The following is an 18,639-nucleotide window of genomic DNA, read 5'->3' on the forward strand; positions in this document are numbered from 1 at the left end:
TCCATTAGTGTTTAATTTGATGTGCCATCTTGAGGTTTTGTCCATTTAATCAAAAGCACTATTCTCTTGGTTGTACTTTTGACTGAGATGCAGAGGTCAATTAGCCATCTAGTATTACGATCAACATGCTTCGGGGAAGGAGCAAGTTTATTCAACTCTTTTATCCAAGCTTTAATGCGTTGAATTACATAAGTTGTAGTCGTGTACTTTGATTCAAAAGTTCTTCTACAACGCTCAACCTAGATTTCCCATAAGATAAGAGAAGGCAATCTTGCCAAAACTTGATTCAGTTGACAGTCAACAGAGCATTGGCTCCCCCAATCAAAGATGCGATCCCTTATATGTTGGGATCTGAAAATTGGGAGCTCAAAAGTAGCATTAAAGTACTGCCATCATTTATAAGCCAATACACCATTGCTAAAGAGGTGATCAATATTTTCTGTATTACTCTGACCACAACAAATGCACTTCGAAGCAAGATAAACTCCTTTAGACCTGATCCTATCATCCATAGCTATAGCCTTATGGAGAAATAAATGTCCACATAAATATTGAGATTTTAGAAGGCAAACCTGATTTCCAAACAAACTTGTACCAATTTACTGGTTGATTCTTCTTTCTAGAAATTTCCCAAGCTGATTTTATTGAAAACTTGCCATCTGAATTTACTTTCCAAATCAATCGATCATCAAAATCAGTAATTTTGAAATCATAACTAGCCACCAAGGACTTAATATTGACATTGATATTGTGGTCTTGTGAGAAGTGCCAAACACCATTTTGGTCTAAGACTTCATTTAATTTAAGATCTTCAGTCCCCATCGACTCATGATCCAAAATTAGAGGGCTAGTGCCTAACCAATTATCAAACTAGAACAAAATATTTCCTTTCCCTATCAACAATTTGCTTTGGTCAATTGTAAGGTCCTTTACTTGCATTAAATTTTTCTAGAACTGGGAGCTAGAAGCTAGGGTGGTTATGGAACAAAGATGAGTACTATTCAAGTATCTAGACTTCATGAACTGTGCCCAATGAGACTTTCTATTTATGAGGTTAAAGCAAAACTTCATGCAATAGGCAAGGCATACTTCATGCAGGGACCGAAATCCCAAGCCTCCTTCGGATTGAGGTTTACATTCACTCCCAACTAATCCAATGATGAGATGGACCAAAGTCTGAATGGCCCCAAAATAACTGAGCAAACACTTTGTGAATTGAGTGGAGAATCTTCTTGGGTGGGGAAGTAGCACTAACTATATGAATTGTAATGCTTTGGAGCACATGTCTTAGAAGCACCAATTTCCCTCCTATTGATAGCAATTTCGACTTCCACCCCTTAATTCTTTTTTGAATTTTGGTTAAAATAATCTCATAATCACTACTCTTGGACCTCTTCTTACTGATTGATGCTCCGAGATAGGTAAAAGGAAGAGTCTTCTTGAAGAAGCTAGTGACCTCATGTATCATCTTTACTCTTTGAGATGGGAATTTATCAGCAACCACATAGCATGACTTATGCTTGTTTATTTTTTGACCCGAACTCTCTTCACAAGTGGATAGAAAATTCATTAAATTCTGTAAACTTTTCTTTAAGTTTCTAGCAAAAATAATTGTATCATCTGCAAAGAAATTGTGAGAGATTCCAATGGTGTTCCTTGGCATTTTGAAATATTGCACTTGACCGTTTGTGAATAAATTATTCAATTGAGAACTTCTTCAGCTATTATTAAGAGGCTCAAAGATAAAGGGTCTCCTTGTCTTAGGCCACTAGATGATTTAAAATAGCCCACTGGAGATCCGTTGATCATGATAGAAAACCAACAGTTGCATAAGCATAATTTGACTAGATCAATCCATCTATCTAAAAAGCCAAATGATTTCCTACTCAATTCACCTGTCATTTCCTGAACAATAGAAATATTTTCCCCAATGTACCGGCCTTTAACAAACGCTCCTTGTTCAAGAGAGATGATTCGAGGCAAAATTTTACCAAGTCTAGAGGTTAGGATCTTTGCAAAAACCTTATAGTAAAAACTGCATAGACTAATTAGCTTGTATTCAGCAAAGTTCCTTGGGTTATTCACTTTAGGAACAAGAATGATAAAAGTTGAAGTAAAATACCTTAGAAGAGATTTGGTAATGAAAATTTCTTTGATTGCATGGCAAATATCCTCACCTACAATGTTCCAACAATGAGCAAAAAATGACCATCAAAGCCATCCGGACCTGGGGCCGAATCACCATTCATTTCAAAAATCGTGCCTTTTATTTCATTGAAGTCTGGAACTCTTACCAAACCAAGGTTTTCTTCAGTTGTAATCATCTCAGGGATACAACCATATAGCTGATCATGATTAGTGCAACTTTCTTCAGTGAGGAGATCTTGAAAGAACTGGATAGCATGATTTTTAATTATAGACATATCCTCTGTAATAGTTCCATCTACTTCTATTTTCCTTATACAAGAGGAAATTTGGTTGGCTCTAACTGAATAGTGAAAAAACGAGTATTCTTGTCTCCCTCTTGTAGCCATTTTTCTCTAGATTTTTGTCTTAAGAAAATTTCTTCTTGGAGTAGAAATTGATTTAGATGCTCTTTAGCATCAACCAAATTTTGTCTTGTAGCCTCTGAGCCATCGTGTTCTAATGCTAATTTTGCATCTGTAACAGCACGTTCAGCCCATTTAATGTTTAGAAAGACATCACCGAAAGTTTCTTGGTTCCACACTTTTAGTTTTTCCTTCAAGTTCTTTAGTTTAGAAGCTAGAACTTGCATAGCATTTCCATCAAAATTAGGAAAAACCTTCTTTTACTACTTCAATAAATTTGGGTGAGTGGCCCACATATGTTGATACTGGAAAGGTTTAGGACCATAGGATAATCGATCTTAACTGTCACTAGTAAGGGGCAATGGTCATATCCCGTCCTATTAAGATGATCTAAATTTGTTTGTTGGAACTGGATAGTCCAAGAACTATTCACAAAGACCCTGTCCAAGCGTGCCCACGAAGACCCATTGGTCTAGGTGAAATTCAGCCCATTAAAACCCACCTCTAACAATTGAGCTCTGTTGACTGCTTCATTAAAGTCTTGCATCGAGAGAGTTCGATTGTTTGAGAGGCCATGTCTGTTCAGTCTTTCGGCCAAATTTAGAACATCATTAAAATCACCTCCTAGTAACTAGGGGGAATTACATGTGTTGACAAAGTCTTCTAGGAAATCCCACAAATTCCTTCTTAGTCTATAATCACACCTTGCATAATAGCAGAAATAAAACAGGTAACATCTATATTTAAGTAGGAGATTTCTAAAGTTACACATTGGGGGTGTAAGTGGAAATTTTTCACTTGTATTGGAAGATTCCAAAATAACCAAATCTTGCACACTCCCTCTCCATTTGGTAAGAAACCTGTCATGCCTAGCTGTCTTTTAATTCTAGAAATTTCAGAAGCATCAATCAATGGTTCAAAGATAGCAAGCAATGAGATATTATGCATTTTTATAAATTTCTTTAATCTTCTTAGAGATTTCTTGCATCTAATGCCTCTAATATTCCAAAAAATAGCTTTGATCATCATAAAAAAACTGGAGATCTATCAATAGAATCTTCATTACATTTTAAAATCTTTTTTGAATGTTTAGAACAAACCTGAATCCAAGCCAGTTCACTAACCTGGTTTGGTTCATGAGTTGTTTGTCGGTCGTTGGAAGTTGTTATCATCTCCGGCATGTCTGGTACCACAGATTGTTCAGCCAATTCAAGAACCTTTTCCGAGTTAGACACACGATCAATGGCTTTGGCTACTCTTTAATTGAGAGTTTGTTGGAACTCTTTGAAGGAAGCCATCATTTCAGAGAAACTTGAGATTGTAGCGCTCCTATCATCAATAGATCGAGGTCTCTAGAAAAACAGTAGCTTAATCGGATCAATACGAGTTTTTCTTTTTTCTTTTTCTCCATGAAATCACATATTTCCATCACATGGAGGAAGTTATGTGGTGAAGGTTAGGAGTGGCAATGACCTGAGCTTTTCACAAGTTGCTTGAGCTCGGCTCGGTTCGGTTCAGTTTCAGCCGAGCTCAAGCACGAACCCTATTTACAGGTTCGACTAATAAACGAATCGAGCTCGAGCCTAATAGAACTCAGCTCGTGAGCCAAGCTCGAATATATATATATATATATATATATATATATATATATATATATATATATATATATATATAATAAAATTATAGAAATAATATATATAATAAAAATATTATAATTCTTAATTTTTTAAATATCAAATAAAAAGCATTTTTTATTTTTATAAAATATTTTCTCTTAAATCGAGCTCGAGTCGAGCCGAGCTCGAGCTTACGAGTTTTTGACTCAAGCCGAGCTCAAGCTCGAGCCTTATACAACCTTGGCGAGCCGAGCTTGAGCCTCATACTATTCAACTTGGCTTGGTTCGAATCCACCCCTAGTGAAGGTGAATCCAACCATTTACCAACCTTTGGGTTGCCCATAGGGGTGATCATGGGCCAGGCTGGGCCGGGCTTTGCACTTATGATAAGGGCTATAGCTTAGGCCCGGGCCCAGGGTTCCGGGCCTAAATCATAAGCCCTAGCCCAGGTCTATACGGGCCCGGGCCAAGCCGGGCTTGATTCCGGGCCAATGTCACTCATGTAAAACATTATATATCTATATATTAAATGACATAATATGCATATAAATTTATTTTATACATTATATAATATTAAATATTACATATAATATAAATTATACATGTCATGTTGTAATATTTATATATAAAATATATAATATAGTGTAAAATAACATGTATACATATATATACATTATACACAAAATGTGCAAGTTTAAGTATATGCAGGCCGGGCCGGGCTTGAAGTATTATACACCATTTGTTTACATATAAAAAATTCAATAGTTTTTATTTTTTATTTCTTTTTGAAAAGTAAATATTATATTAGCAAAAAGAGACAGATATACAGTTTTCAACCCTAGGTATCCCATCAAAGTAATTGCTACTAACAAAAAAATGTAGATGAGTGAGTTTTGGCAAATTGGAATACCACATGGGTTGTTGAGTTACATTTCCTACTTATATACAAAAACTTTGCCGAGTTTAGGTTCCTTAATAACAAAAGAGATTTCAAAAACATCCAGTGTCATGACCAAAGGTAATCCATTTGATCGTTGAGGGAGCTTATCAGGCATTGGGAGTCAGCACAGATACATACTTCTCCAAAACTCCAATTTTGAAGTTCTTTTAAAGCCATCATCATAGCAAATAACTCAGCCTGAAAAACTGAATTAACTGCAGAAGTACGACCTCTTATTATTTTTAAACAAGATAAATTTTTTGAAACAATAATGATTCCAAAAGTATATAATGAAGTTGATATCCTTCCTGTATCATTGAATATGAGATAATCAGTCTGTTGACCCAAACTGAGAGTTAAGATGTTCTATTCACGAGGGTTCAAGGAGGGCGGGGAATCATGGTTTGGGTTTATAGAAAGATGAAAGAGAGTGTTCACTAATTTAGACACTTTTGCTGGGCCAATAGAGTTATTTTGAAAAACTTGTTCGTTCCTGGCATGCCAGATAAAGTACCAAGCAATAGCTAACCAGCTAAGAATTTGCAGGAAAAGATTATGATCATTGATAAGGTTGTACATTCTTTTGATATCCAAAGACATAGAATTCTGAAACAAGTTATGGAGATGGAGATTCCAAAGATTTGAGAATAAGACTGTTTGTGAAAACTGGCAGTTGATAAATAAATGAGATAAAGATTCAACCTATAGATTGCAAAAAACACACAGTTTTTTATCATTTCCAAGTTGTAATTGGTCTTTAACTGGGATGAAATTATTTAAGAACACAGTTTTTATTTCTTATTTATAGCAATGGAATTTATGTTGACGTTAGGCTGCGTTTATTTCTCTAAAAGATTCAATTTGAGAAGAGTGTAAATACAAAATTTAGAAATATTGAATATAAGATTTTGTACTTTACTTATTTGTATTTTCATTCTTCTAAAACTGAGCGCTGAAATATTTCAAGCCGTGGCTTTCAAAGGAGAAATATTTAAGCTGCATTTTGTTGTGATGCAAATGACACGAAAAAAAATTTTCGTTGTACAAGGGACTGACTTGTAAGTTGTAACTCTTAAGTATTCAGCCTGAAAATTTTTTCATCAATTTAATGAGGTCTAAAAACTTTTGAAATAGAGGTACAGAATTATGTAAACTGTGAGATAAAAAAAAATCTTGCTCTTTTCTTTTACATGCATGTAAACATGTTGGGCTTTAAGATTGGACATTACGGTGTAACATGGAAAAGCACTAATGCACTATGTGCAAGCAAATAAGGCCTATCTCAAGACCTTTGGCTAGCACATAATCCCTGACTTGGTGAAGGTGGGATTGTAATTCTATGATCTATCCCAACCAGAGACCTTAGCAATTGAGCCAGTTGGAAGGGTTTTCATGCAGTGGTTCTGACACAGCGTGGAAGCAATGAAAAACCGGGCTAGTTATGCAAGCACCGAACGATCGCTAGCTTCTAGCAAAGAACACCGAATTCTCTAGGAGAGAGAAAAGGTGGCAAAAATTGGAAGAAGAGAACTTGAAGAAACTCTGGAATTATGAAGTATGAATTGATGAATAATTCTGGGAGAATAGCAGTATTTATAATACATTTAGAAATTGTAAAAGAACTAGGAAATAACAACTAGGATAGATCCAAATATCTAATCTGATAGGATCGAACTCTTCTTGGTTTGAGCTTCCACAGTTCGATCTCCCTTGATGCATGAATCTTGGATTATCTTGCTAATCTTGATGCTTCTTGGAGTTTTGGATTAAGTCTTGATGGATCTTGAATTATCCTTTCTTGACTTATCTTGGACTTTTGACCTTATCCTAGGAGTTGCTGCCCCTAGGGGTGAGATGGGCCTCCATCATTCTCCCCCACTTGGGAAAGACTCGACCCCGAGTCGTGGCTAGGATATGCGAGGGTTGTCTCTGGTAGGTAGCGATGAAGGTCAGCAACATGAAATGTTTTGGAAATACCTATGTGATCTGGCAAGTCCACTACGTAAGCATTGCCGTTGATCTTCTTGAGGATCTTGTATGGGCCATATTTCCGAGGCTGAATGCGAACTCTACCTGTCTTTAGAACTTCCCAAACTTCGTTCATGTTGTTTACATTGGCTTCACCCAGTCCTGGAACATGATGGATGCCTTCTACAACTTGCCTTATTTCAAGCCTCTTTGCTGCTATTCCTGGCTAAGGTCCGGGCACAAGCAAACCTCGTATTTGCTCATTATAGACCTCTACGACACTTACAGAAACTTCATATTGGAATAGTGCCTGCCGATCCTTTATAATGCGAAACAACTCTTCAAGGGTTCTGTAGTTGACTCCACGTGGTTCTTCTATTCCCTCCATTGTAAATGTTTTCCCAGTTCCTGTCTGACCATAAGCAAATATGCAGACATTGTATCCATCCAAGACTGATGTTGCCAAGGGGGTTGTTTCTCCAAATACATCAGCTTGTCTTGCTTGTGGGCTGAAGACAGAGTCAAACTTGAAGACCTTCTTGGCTACACCATTCACCTTGACTATAAGTCCACCATAAATTGTCATTGGTGCTCCTGTAGCAATTTCTTCTGTGTCCAGAGGCCTGCATCTGCAAAATTCCCTTTTAGTTTGTAAAGCTCCTTCCCTCATGGCTTGAAGCGTATAATCGAGACAATTCTTGATGTATTGAATCCTGTCTGCGTCTTCAAGAATATCTTCGAGTGGTTGTCCATTGCCCAGAGTTACGTAACCTATCTCTGTGATGTAAACATGAGGAGTGCTGTATTTAGTCTTGTCATTATCTACAAGTAACTTTATCCCACGAGGATAAGATATCCAGTACTCCACACCTCCTTCACTGGGTCCAAGTGCAATTCCACCCTTCTGGCTTGTGGTGGTAGCAAAGGTGTCTGGAATATCTGGGCTCTCAGGCGCATCAATGATGTCACTTTTCCGTGTAGGATCATAAGAAGTTGAATTATCCATTATATACGATGACATATAGTAGTTCAATCCAATGAAATCAAAAGAGTCCCTGATTTCTTTTGATTCTTCCTCACTAAATACTGGAAGCCGATCTCTGACCAACTGCTTCACGGAGTATGGGTAGTCCCCAAACACAAGTGGATCCAAGTATAGGCCTAATTTGTTGTCCAAAACTCGCTGAGTTGCATCGACATCTAGTTTTGAAGATGAATAAGGAAGATACCAATCTGCGTATAAGGAGATGCCAATCACCCCTTTCTGCTTTTGCTGATACTGGGATCTGCAGATTTTGACTGCACGCATGTGTGCAAGGAGAAGATTGTGAGCAACAATGTAAGGTTCCCTTGAGGAGTCTCCTGCTGCACAATTGCCTTCATTAGTTGTACATCTCCCTGGTGCATCTTTTCCATTTCCATAACTATGTGTAGCAAAGATTGATGGTTTATTCATAGTCACCCATTTCCGCACCCTGTCACCGAATTCTTTGAAACAAAACTCTGCAAACTCACTGTAGTCATCTATAATTCTCTTGTTTCTGAATCCCCCATATTCATTCTCAAGAACTTGTGGCACGTCCCAGTGAAAAATGGTCACAAGAGGCTCAATACCATTATGTAATAACTCCTTTATAAGATTGTTGTAGTATTGCACTCCTTTTGGGTTCACTTGACCATGTCTTGCTGAACCTCCTGGAGATACCCTTGCCCAAGATACATCGGTCCCCAGGCTCTTAAAAATTTGAACATCTTCCCGAGCATAAATGTTTATAAGAGAGAGAACCTTCTCTTCCTGTATAAAGACATCGAATATTCTCATCCCTGGTGGGCCATCTGTGAATATGATCTCTACAAAATGCAGGTCGATAAGATAATTCCCAACATCCAGTGTTTGAAATTTGTACGAGAAGTTCCCAAATCAAGCAGTTTGGTACAGTGAAAGAAATTCATCGTCTTCTGTGATTTTCCTTTCTATTCTAATAACATCTCCGCCTGTGAAAAAACTGTCCTCTAGGAAGTCAACCCCAGCAGAAGTAACAGTCTGATCTATTCCTCCTGCATTTATGCTTAGCACCGGAAGGGAACTGTTGTCTTGGGTTGTGGATGACATTGGAAGCTCGAGGGAAGCTTCAACAAGCACGTCTCCTTCTGAGGTTTGCACCTCTAAAAATAAATCTGACATTGTAGATTGGTTCTCTTGAACCCCCTCAGTTTCTGACCCGTGAATACCTTCCTCAAGAGAAAGTTCAATGAAGGCTCTAGTATTCCCCCGACCTATGGTCTTTAGGTGTTTTGGTGTCTCATTGAATCTGGCGAGCCAGCACAGATAACCAACTCCGGAGAGGTCACTGAAAATCCCAACAGTGAGTGCTCAACGTTGTCGGGGTTGCGCCAATTCCTGCCGTTTCTGCTGTTGCCGGGAAGAACTGGAGCACCACCAAATTCTAAATCATCTTCACTGTCGTCGTCAAGAACTGGACATCGAAACGCAGTATTGACGGGTGGTCTGTCGTGGTTGTCTCCTTCGATTTGCTGTGGATTTTCCTGGTTCCGTGGGACAACCTCCCGTAACAAGGTTCGTAGTTGTTCAGTCACCTCTGCCAACTGTTGTTCGATGTTACGTGTGGCCGTGTGCTGTTCTTCAATCGCTCTCCAAACAGCTTGTAACCCCTGATCTCCGTCACGGGGTGGGTTGCGACTGCTACCGTCTTGGTTGGACATCTGACTGGGCGAATTCCTTGCTCTGATACCACCTGACGCAGCGTGGAAGCAATGAAAAACCGGGCTGGCTATGCAAGCACCGGGCGATCGCTAGCTTCTAGCGAAGAACACTGAATTCTCTAGGAGAGAGAAAAGGTGGCGAAAATTGGAAGAAGAGAACTTGAAGAAACTCTGGAATTATGAAGTATGAATTGATGAGTAATTCTGGGAGAATAGCAGTATTTATAATACATTTAGAAATTGTAAAAGAACTAGGAAATAACAAATAGGATAGATCCAAATATCTAATCTGATAGGATCGAACTCTTCTTGGTTTGAGCTTCCACCGTCCGATCTCCCTTGATGCATGAATCTTGGATTATCTTGCTAATCTTGATGCTTCTTGGAGTCTTGGGTTAAGTCTTGATGGATCTTGAATTATCCTTTCTTGACTTATCTTGGACTTTTGACCTTATCCTAGGAGTTGCCGCCCCTAGGGGGGAGATGGGCCTCCATCAGGTTCTAGCTTTGCAAAGATAGATTTTACATAGAAAGTTGTAAAACTAAGAACCCAAACAATCAAAAAAAAAAAAAAAGAAGAACACTTAGATTAAACTGAGAAATCAATTTTATGACGAAACTAATTTTGGTAGTTTTCTGCAATGTTTTAAAAGTCAACCCAGAATTAGAATCACTTTGGTCTCCAGTTTCTGGTTCAATGGTTCGACTGTTTGGTCCAAATAGATTGACCTGTTGTAATGTAAAAATAAAAAAAAATGTGATCTAGGTAAAATGGATTAACAAATTGACCGTCTGAATTAGTAGGTCGTGACCAAGTCAATGGTTTTGGAAGAAAAAGGGATAAATAGATGACAGTCCACCTCAGAAATCTGAAATTACAGCTCCTCCTAGTCTATTAATAGCCCCCCCTATAAACCACATCCTGATCATGAATTTAATATCGATCCATGGTTAAGATTCATCCCATCTATACGGTAGGGCTCAAATTTTTAAGGTGGACTGAACAATAAAAACCCCTTGATAAAAAAGAACAATTTAAAGGTAAAACAGAACCGATTGTATAGCCGATTTCTGAGCTGAATGGTCCAATAGTACAAATCAACAATGATTGAAAAACCATAAAGCGGCTCAATCAACATTGAATCCCTCCCAAACGGGGAATATATCTCTATATGTGCCTCTTACCACGTTGGAAATGTGAATTCACCCTTTGCTGTCATATTGTCATAAATGTCATATGGCCCATTTCTTTTTGGACTTGCCTTGAGTTTGGATCGATTAGATGTTGGGCCCCCATCCTTTAAGGCTTTACTTGCAGGCTGCATGATTAAATAATGTGTGCTTGACGTCGATACCACGGAATTGTCCACACCGCAGTTAATTGTCTTTTTTTTTTCTTGAATCTAGAGTGGCATATAGGCCATAGCCGAATTGGGATATGCTCCTCACACAAGGCACATCACACCAATCTCACATGCATATTTCACCATGCATTGAGAATATCTCCCATTAATAATAATGTAATAAGTATGGGAGATGTTTTCAATATATGGTAGGATGTCCCTGTAAGGTCGGTGTGAGGCGCCTTATGTGAGGAGCAGATCTGGTCTTTCTATAGCCACTCCACATTTTGCTATTGCCGCTCCTTTTTTTAATGCCTTTTGATTGCAATAAGTTTAGTCGACATAATACAGGTTTTGGGCATAGTTTTTAAAACTGGACTGGACCGGATGGTCGGACCGGAAAAACTAGGAACTAGTCAGGTGACCGGTTCCATTTTCTCCAAAAACCAGATTTCCCCCAAAACCATTAATTTTGGTTAATAAACCGCTGAACCAGGCGATTAACCGTTTGAACCGTTTTGACTGCTTTCTTTATTTTTTTGTCAGAACAAGCCAAACATTCAATTCAAACGATTGGACCATTCAACCCGATAACCGGACCCCTGGCCGGTTTGATTTTAAAAACCATGGTTTTGGGAGTTTGGGAGGGCAAGTTCCTGTTGTGAAGCCCATTTCATTTTCACGTAACAACAATAAATAATTAAATAAATAAAAGCAAAACTAAAAAGGTGTGGGTGGGGTAGGGGCCTAGGGGGTGGTAAAATCGATTTAATTGAAAATAAAAATATAAGAAATAATGTGGACCCATGCTATCTTCTGTTTTTTTAGAGGAAACCATGCTATCTTCTTTCCACTTAAGATCTTTAAAATCTAATATTATTTCTTTGATAAATCCCACTCTCTTTCTCTCTATCTCGACTCATTAAAAGCTACATATGTCTAATCAAATCACACTCTTTTTACTCTCTAAATACTGCCACGTGGCTAATTATGTTATATATAAAAGTGATATTAAGCCTGTGTTATCTTCGTAGAATTCTCAGATATATATTTTTTTTCTGCAAATATGTTTTCTTTTAAATTATTTGGGCAAGTGGATCCATTGTGGGCTCATTTCCAATTTGTTTCCAAAACCTTAGTGGATACAATTTGGTTGCCGCCCCCCCATCTTTTAATTCTCATATGTGAGCGCCCGGTTTGGATACATTGGCCTTTGTGTGACCTTTGTAGGTAGGTAGACCATAGATGTCTGTTACTGTCTCAATATCTCCCAAGCCTAGCATCACTGTCACGTATGGGCTCAAGCGCTTATCAATCACATAGGGGCTTTTCTCAACGTAAGCAGTTAGCATACCCCAGGCCCGGCCCAGGCTCTGGTTGAATATTGAAACTTAAAAGACTAGCACTTTACTGTCGGTATGTTCATAGATAGACGCAGACGGAAATAAAATTATCAACATCAATAGTCATAATCATCAACTTAATTCAGAGATTATCAGTCCTTCCCATAATTAGTAATGTAAATACTATGGATGGTAAAACTAAAACCTTACATTGTCAAGTAGCTTACCTTTTCTAATATAAGCCCATAGTACCATACCCATCCACCCAACTAAATAGTGCATTAATCAAATCCTCTCTCTCTCTCTTTCTCTCTCTAGATCAACAATATGGGGAAAATTCAGATATGATATTATAAGTTCACTAAACATGATTGATAGATAGGGTGAAAGAGATAGGAGTTAAGTGGGGTGGCCACAAAAAGTATGAATGGCATCCACGCCATATTAGTCCATCTTTTTAGCTACTCCTTTCTCTTTCTCTTCCTCGCTCCATTGAATTAAAGCAAACACGAAACCATGGTTTTATAATTCTGTGTTTTTTGAGCTACTCGAACAATGCCGGATACAGTGCTAACATTACCACCACCAATATAATGTTGTTACTAGTTTTCCCAGCCACATGACGCCAGCCCTTTCCAAAATAAAATAATAAAAAAAAACTTTATTTTAAACGTCTGGTGTATAATAATGTTTTCAATAAAATAAAAACCATATTAAAATAATGCCCTCTTGCTCTAATTATTATTATCTTTTGAGAAGCAGGTAAATAGAATTAGACTTTTCTTTTTAGTTCACCCAATTGGCTCTTTTGCCTTTTAGAGTTGGGTTTTGGACCAATCTATTTTATAGGGCTCGTAGATGGGCCAGATGTTGAATTGACCAGTGCATAGCCCACTAGTAATACTCCATTTATCTGCTCTACTCAGGACTTGCTAAGTGGATCATTGTGATCTTACGCCGATGCTTCTTTTCTTCTAAACGTGATGATGTGGTCCAAACCCATTGGTTTATATCTTCATGTTTTCGATTTTCCCTTTTCAGCAACGTTATATATATACACACACATATATATATATATATATATATATTGATATTAATGATTATACATATTATACACATAAAAGAGGTGGATCATCAACAACTGCAGTATGGGATGTAAGCAACAATAGATTGGGTCCAATTGTCCAAATAATGAACCTGGGCAAGTGTAGGAGTACTACTTGGGCCAGATGAATCCAGCCCATTATGTGGAGGCAAAGTCCGATCCGAATGGAGGATAATTAAGACTAGCTAGCAGTCTCATGAGTCATGGTCATTGGCCAACCGCAAGAGTAGCTTAGCTACATAACATAGGCGGTCCATGGGATTTGAGACGGAGTGGAGATTATTTTATAAATCACACACACGCCCAATATAATTGGCCTGTTTAATGTGTCCTGTGCTTCCAGAAAATTTAATGGGTCCTGAGTGAGATGAAATTCTACCTCCATCCATCGTGACTCATGGTACCAGTTCTGGGCGCACTGGCATTATGTAAAAGCCTTTTCAAGTCCCGAGCCTTGATCAGCCCAGGCCATTACTGGTTCTGTAGAGACCCTAAAACGTTTGTAGAGGTATGGTGGATTGATTTGCTTACTAGCTGCTTATGACTTGTGAGAAGCAGCTTGCCTACACGTAGGGGGTGTCAATTGGACTGTATTTGGTCCAATATGAGCCCATTATAGATGGATTTGGTCCAATCCAATCCTATGGATACTCTGGACCATTTTAAACCAGTCCAATTCAATGTCCGGACCGTACAGATTGGTTTTAATTTTGATGGGTTCCAACTCAAATCTGGTCTATTGACACCTATATTCTTATATTCTATCAATGGGCCAGATGTTGGTTCAATCCAACCCAGTCCAATATAAATCTATTATGGATGGATCAATAATAAATACTTTGGACCATAAAATATGTCTTATTAATTGGTTCAATTCAATATGTCTTATTATTGGTCCGTCCAATCCCTAGAAATTGATTTTGATTTGAACAGGGTCCAATCCAAAACCAGTCCATTGACACCCCTACTTACACGAAACGTCGAAACCCAGAACACCTCTCCTCTGCCGCCCATACTTTTAGCCTTTGTCTTGTTGTTCTTTTTCTTTTCCTTTGCAATTGCATGGCTTGCTCTGTTATCTCCATGCCACTCCGGCCTTTTACTAAAAGTTAAGGGGCACTAGTATATTCTTGGAACCAGACAAACAGCTCTTAGCGATTTTTACGACTCGCTTCATTCCTTTTGATCGAGCAAGTCTTTCTTTTTTCATAAGGCTTTCCTTTTTCATATTTATACAGCTAGCTTTAAGCAGCTGCTTTGTTACTGTAACTTCATGGCCATGAAAGCAACCACATACTACATAAAGATCATTGATCAGGATTTAGGAGCAATGTATATCAGCTCCAGCCTCTGGATGTTCATGTTTTCACTAGATTTTTTTTTTTTTTTTTGGGGTTGAATGTAATCACTTCATTTGCACTTTTATTATACTGAGAATTTCTAGTGGGCTTCTATACTAATTAAAATTAAAGAATTCCAACCTCTTAATGATCCTCAAAATTCAAAGGATATATATGCATGTACCATGGAGTGCTTGATTAAATATCTTATTAATGAGGGATCACATACGAAAGAGAGGAGAATAGGGCAGGAGGTAGGCGTCACAGCTATTAGCTAGGATGGTCCCACTCAACCGGTTGCAAGCAAAGCCAAAGCAAGCGTGCATTATATGGGGTCCAAGGGCCCAAGGCTCTGGCTGGCTTGAACAATCAACCATTATATATAGATAATAATATATAGAACGGGGACATCTACGTAGGCGACGGACCCAATCCCACCAATCAATCTGTTAATATTTATATACTACTACTACAACATCAAGTAGTAGACTAGCACTAGCAGGTGGTACGTGGTGGAGTCTAGAGCTCAGTTATTTTGTTTTGAGACAAAAGCGAGAAGCCAAAGCCAATAACCCCCAATCCCTCCATACGTAGTGCAGCTGAGCTCCTACTCGGCTACTCCCCAACTCAACTCAAACTCAAAGAGGGACAAGGACAAACAAGTTAACGAAGATGGTGATCATGGTGCAAGAAGAAGTGCGTAAGGGTCCGTGGACTGAGCAGGAGGACCTGCAGCTGGTGTGCTTCGTTGGCTTATTCGGAGAACGACGATGGGATTTCATAGCCAAAGTTTCAGGTTGGAAGGTGGCGGGGGACAGTTATCAGTAGTAGCCTAGTAGGTAGTGTAAGTAGTACTAGTAGCTAGCTAGGTAAGCTTTATTTGGAGTTGGAGGGGGGGTGGGGGGACCTACCTTTAACCACCGCCTCATGGTTTTGTTGTAGGTTTGAACAGAACAGGAAAGAGTTGCAGGTTACGATGGATTAATTACCTTCATCCCGGCCTCAAGCGAGGAAGGTTGACACCTCAGGAGGAGCGCCTCGTGCTTGAACTCCACTCTCTTTGGGGCAATAGGTTTTTTTTTTTTTTCGGTCTTCATAATTTTTTAACCCATTTAATCAGTTGCTTCCTCCTTTCTTTCTTCTTAATTAATTACACTACGCATGTCTCCACTTAATTGCTGATGATGACTGATGAGCTTCGACCTTAATTACTCACTCACAGATGGTCCAGAATTGCTCGGAAATTACCCGGCCGAACTGACAATGAGATAAAGAATTATTGGAGAACACACATGAGGAAGAAGGCACAAGAGAGAAGACGATCTTCATCACCTTCATCATCGTCTTCTCAGTTATGTTCTTCTCCATCCACAAATAATATTAAACCTCCGCCGGTTTCGTTGCCCGAAGCGGCCCAGAATACTACTGGAGATGGAGAAGGATGGTTGCAGGATTATGGTGCTTCTGGCGATTTAGCTGTGCAGACAAGAGAGATGAAAGAGGAGGGAGGTCATGCATTAATAGGAATAGGATACCCCATGGATCAGATATGGAAAGAGATTGCTTCACTGGAAGAGGTGAATAGTAGTGAAATAGTAGTTTCCGAGGGATGTAGTAACGACCAAGGGTACAGTTCCTATTGCTCTTCAGTAGTCACTTCTCCTTTATGGGATTATTGTTGTTCGGACACACTGTGGAAAATCGACGAAGAAGACGTCAAGATGTTGCTTCCGGCATCGGGCATGCATGATAAGTGTTGAAGACCAAAATTTTGATCATCCCAATCCATAGCTGTCATATATACGACGACCTTCTTAGACAGACTCTGTAATCTCTCTAGCATGTGATAAACCATGGTTTGTATGTGTGTTCTCTCCAAATAGGAGACTTCCTCATCTTTTCCCATTATGTATTCACATATGATCATGCATGCTAAGACAGTTTCATAGTAAAGAGAAGTTCCAGCAGGCTCTAAAGCGTTTTTTTTTTTTTGTGTGTGTGTTAATTTATTTGTATATTCTAATGCCTAAATTAATTAGATTTCATATATAAATGATTTTTTAGTCTATTAGATAGATAGATAGATTAAATGGGCTTAAACAAAGATTAACGGGGATGCCCCTAAGATGGCAGCAAATTAATCCAAAACCAGCAAACTTGTTAATTAATTTTGCTCAATAAACTTTGTACGACTTCTATTAACCTTCATATACTAAATTACCAATGGATCAATATATATATTAGACACCCTCCAATACAAATTGCCCTGATGAACAGCTTCAAGTACAACTGTGTTTTCCTTGTTATTCTGTTGTTTGCTTGGTGCTTGTGGTGTTTCTTTGTTATGATTCTTGTTATCTGATTGTGGATTACCAAAAAAAAGTACAACTGTGTTCACAAAAATATCATTTTTCAGAATGTGTGTCACAACCAAATTGTTTCAATAATTAACGTAGAAGATATTGGAAAATGAGGTCACTATATTTTTGGAGGAGAAGCTCTAAGATGCATCTGAAGACATTGTCTTTAATCCGTTCCCAGGATACAACAGAGCCTTGGGCGAGAATTTGCAACCAGCAAAATTGAAGAAACTCCAAAGAAACCTTCTGTGAGATTGTAGCAGATCGGACAGAGAGAGAGAGAAAGTGGATTTCGAAAATGTGTGTTTTTGAAATCTGATTCATGCTCGTTAAATAGTTTATGAAGAGGTATGAAGAAAATGTAGGTGCTGGTTCAGAGAAGGCACCTTGAACAGTCACAATTTCAAACATTGCAACTGTTTAAAAAGTAGTTAACAATTAATGATTGTTAACTTTGAATTGTGCCTCTTGATCACACCTAATCGAATCGTGACCATTGATCTCATCAACGGTGATTAACGGTCAGTATCGCACCAAAACCAAAGTGCACCTCATAGCGCCACACACACGCACGCACACGCATTGCATGATTATCAAACCCCCATACTCTCATCTACTATTTCTAAGGAGTGTAAATCAACTCCTATTAAAATACTGAAAACAATGCTTATAATTTTTCAATGTGGGACAAATACAAAACTGAGTTTTGTAAGAGAAAAATTAATTTTTCAATCAAACGTATATGTGCAATTTCTCATGTAATTGACCAATCAAATCCATTGGATTTAATCTCTTATGAAATTAAAATGCAATAAAAGATTACAACTCCAAATTTAATACTCAAAAGGATTTACTTGTAGAAATTGCTCATCAACTCCCGCCACCATCAACATTCCCATTTCCCTCTCACTGGTACTTTTTCCTTTTGTTGTTGAATTTGAAGGTAGCTTCTGAAAGACCGATTGATAACTTATAACTTGACCTACTCGATCGAATCGCTTATTGATTTGTCTTTTACTTAAATAAAATAGAAATATTCAGAGGTAAAGTAGTCTACCGACATGCCATTCAGCAGTTAAGTGGTTGCACACTACTTTACTTGTTCACTAAGAAAATAACCTAATTGACAAGCAATTCAGTTCAGCCAACTCCCTGTTATCAGAGGGTCCTAGGTGACCTTAGAAGATGTGAACAAGATGGGTGCATTTACTTTGTTAATTTAATCAAACTGTTGTTATTGTCGTGACGTTGTTATTTACTATTGTTTTTGTTCGAAAGGATGGTTACCTTTTGGATAAGGATAGGGGTCAAGGTCGCATGCATCTGAATCAATTAAAATTTATCTTGTGGT

General features: G+C 38.3%; 1 protein-coding gene and 1 pseudogene across 1 annotated transcript; one reads left to right on the forward strand and one right to left on the reverse strand.

Annotated features, from left to right (window-relative positions):
* Positions 1 to 2,123: 2,123 nt before the first annotated feature.
* LOC148801883 (kinesin-like protein KIN-14Q) lies at positions 2,124 to 12,492 on the reverse strand (annotated as a pseudogene).
* Positions 12,493 to 15,243: 2,751 nt separating this feature from the next.
* On the forward strand, positions 15,244 to 16,936 carry LOC104594621 (myb-related protein MYBAS1). Its single transcript, XM_010255000.3, has 3 exons — positions 15,244 to 15,724; positions 15,871 to 16,000; positions 16,151 to 16,936. Exons 1-3 carry the CDS (start codon positions 15,601 to 15,603, stop codon positions 16,686 to 16,688), a joined length of 792 nt encoding a protein of 263 aa, XP_010253302.1. The 5' UTR covers positions 15,244 to 15,600; the 3' UTR covers positions 16,689 to 16,936.
* Positions 16,937 to 18,639: the final 1,703 nt, after the last annotated feature.

This window comes from Nelumbo nucifera, chromosome 2 (genome assembly GCF_055504915.1).
Source record: "Nelumbo nucifera cultivar China Antique chromosome 2, China Antique-T2T, whole genome shotgun sequence".
NCBI classification, from domain to species: Eukaryota; Viridiplantae; Streptophyta; class Magnoliopsida; order Proteales; family Nelumbonaceae; genus Nelumbo; species Nelumbo nucifera.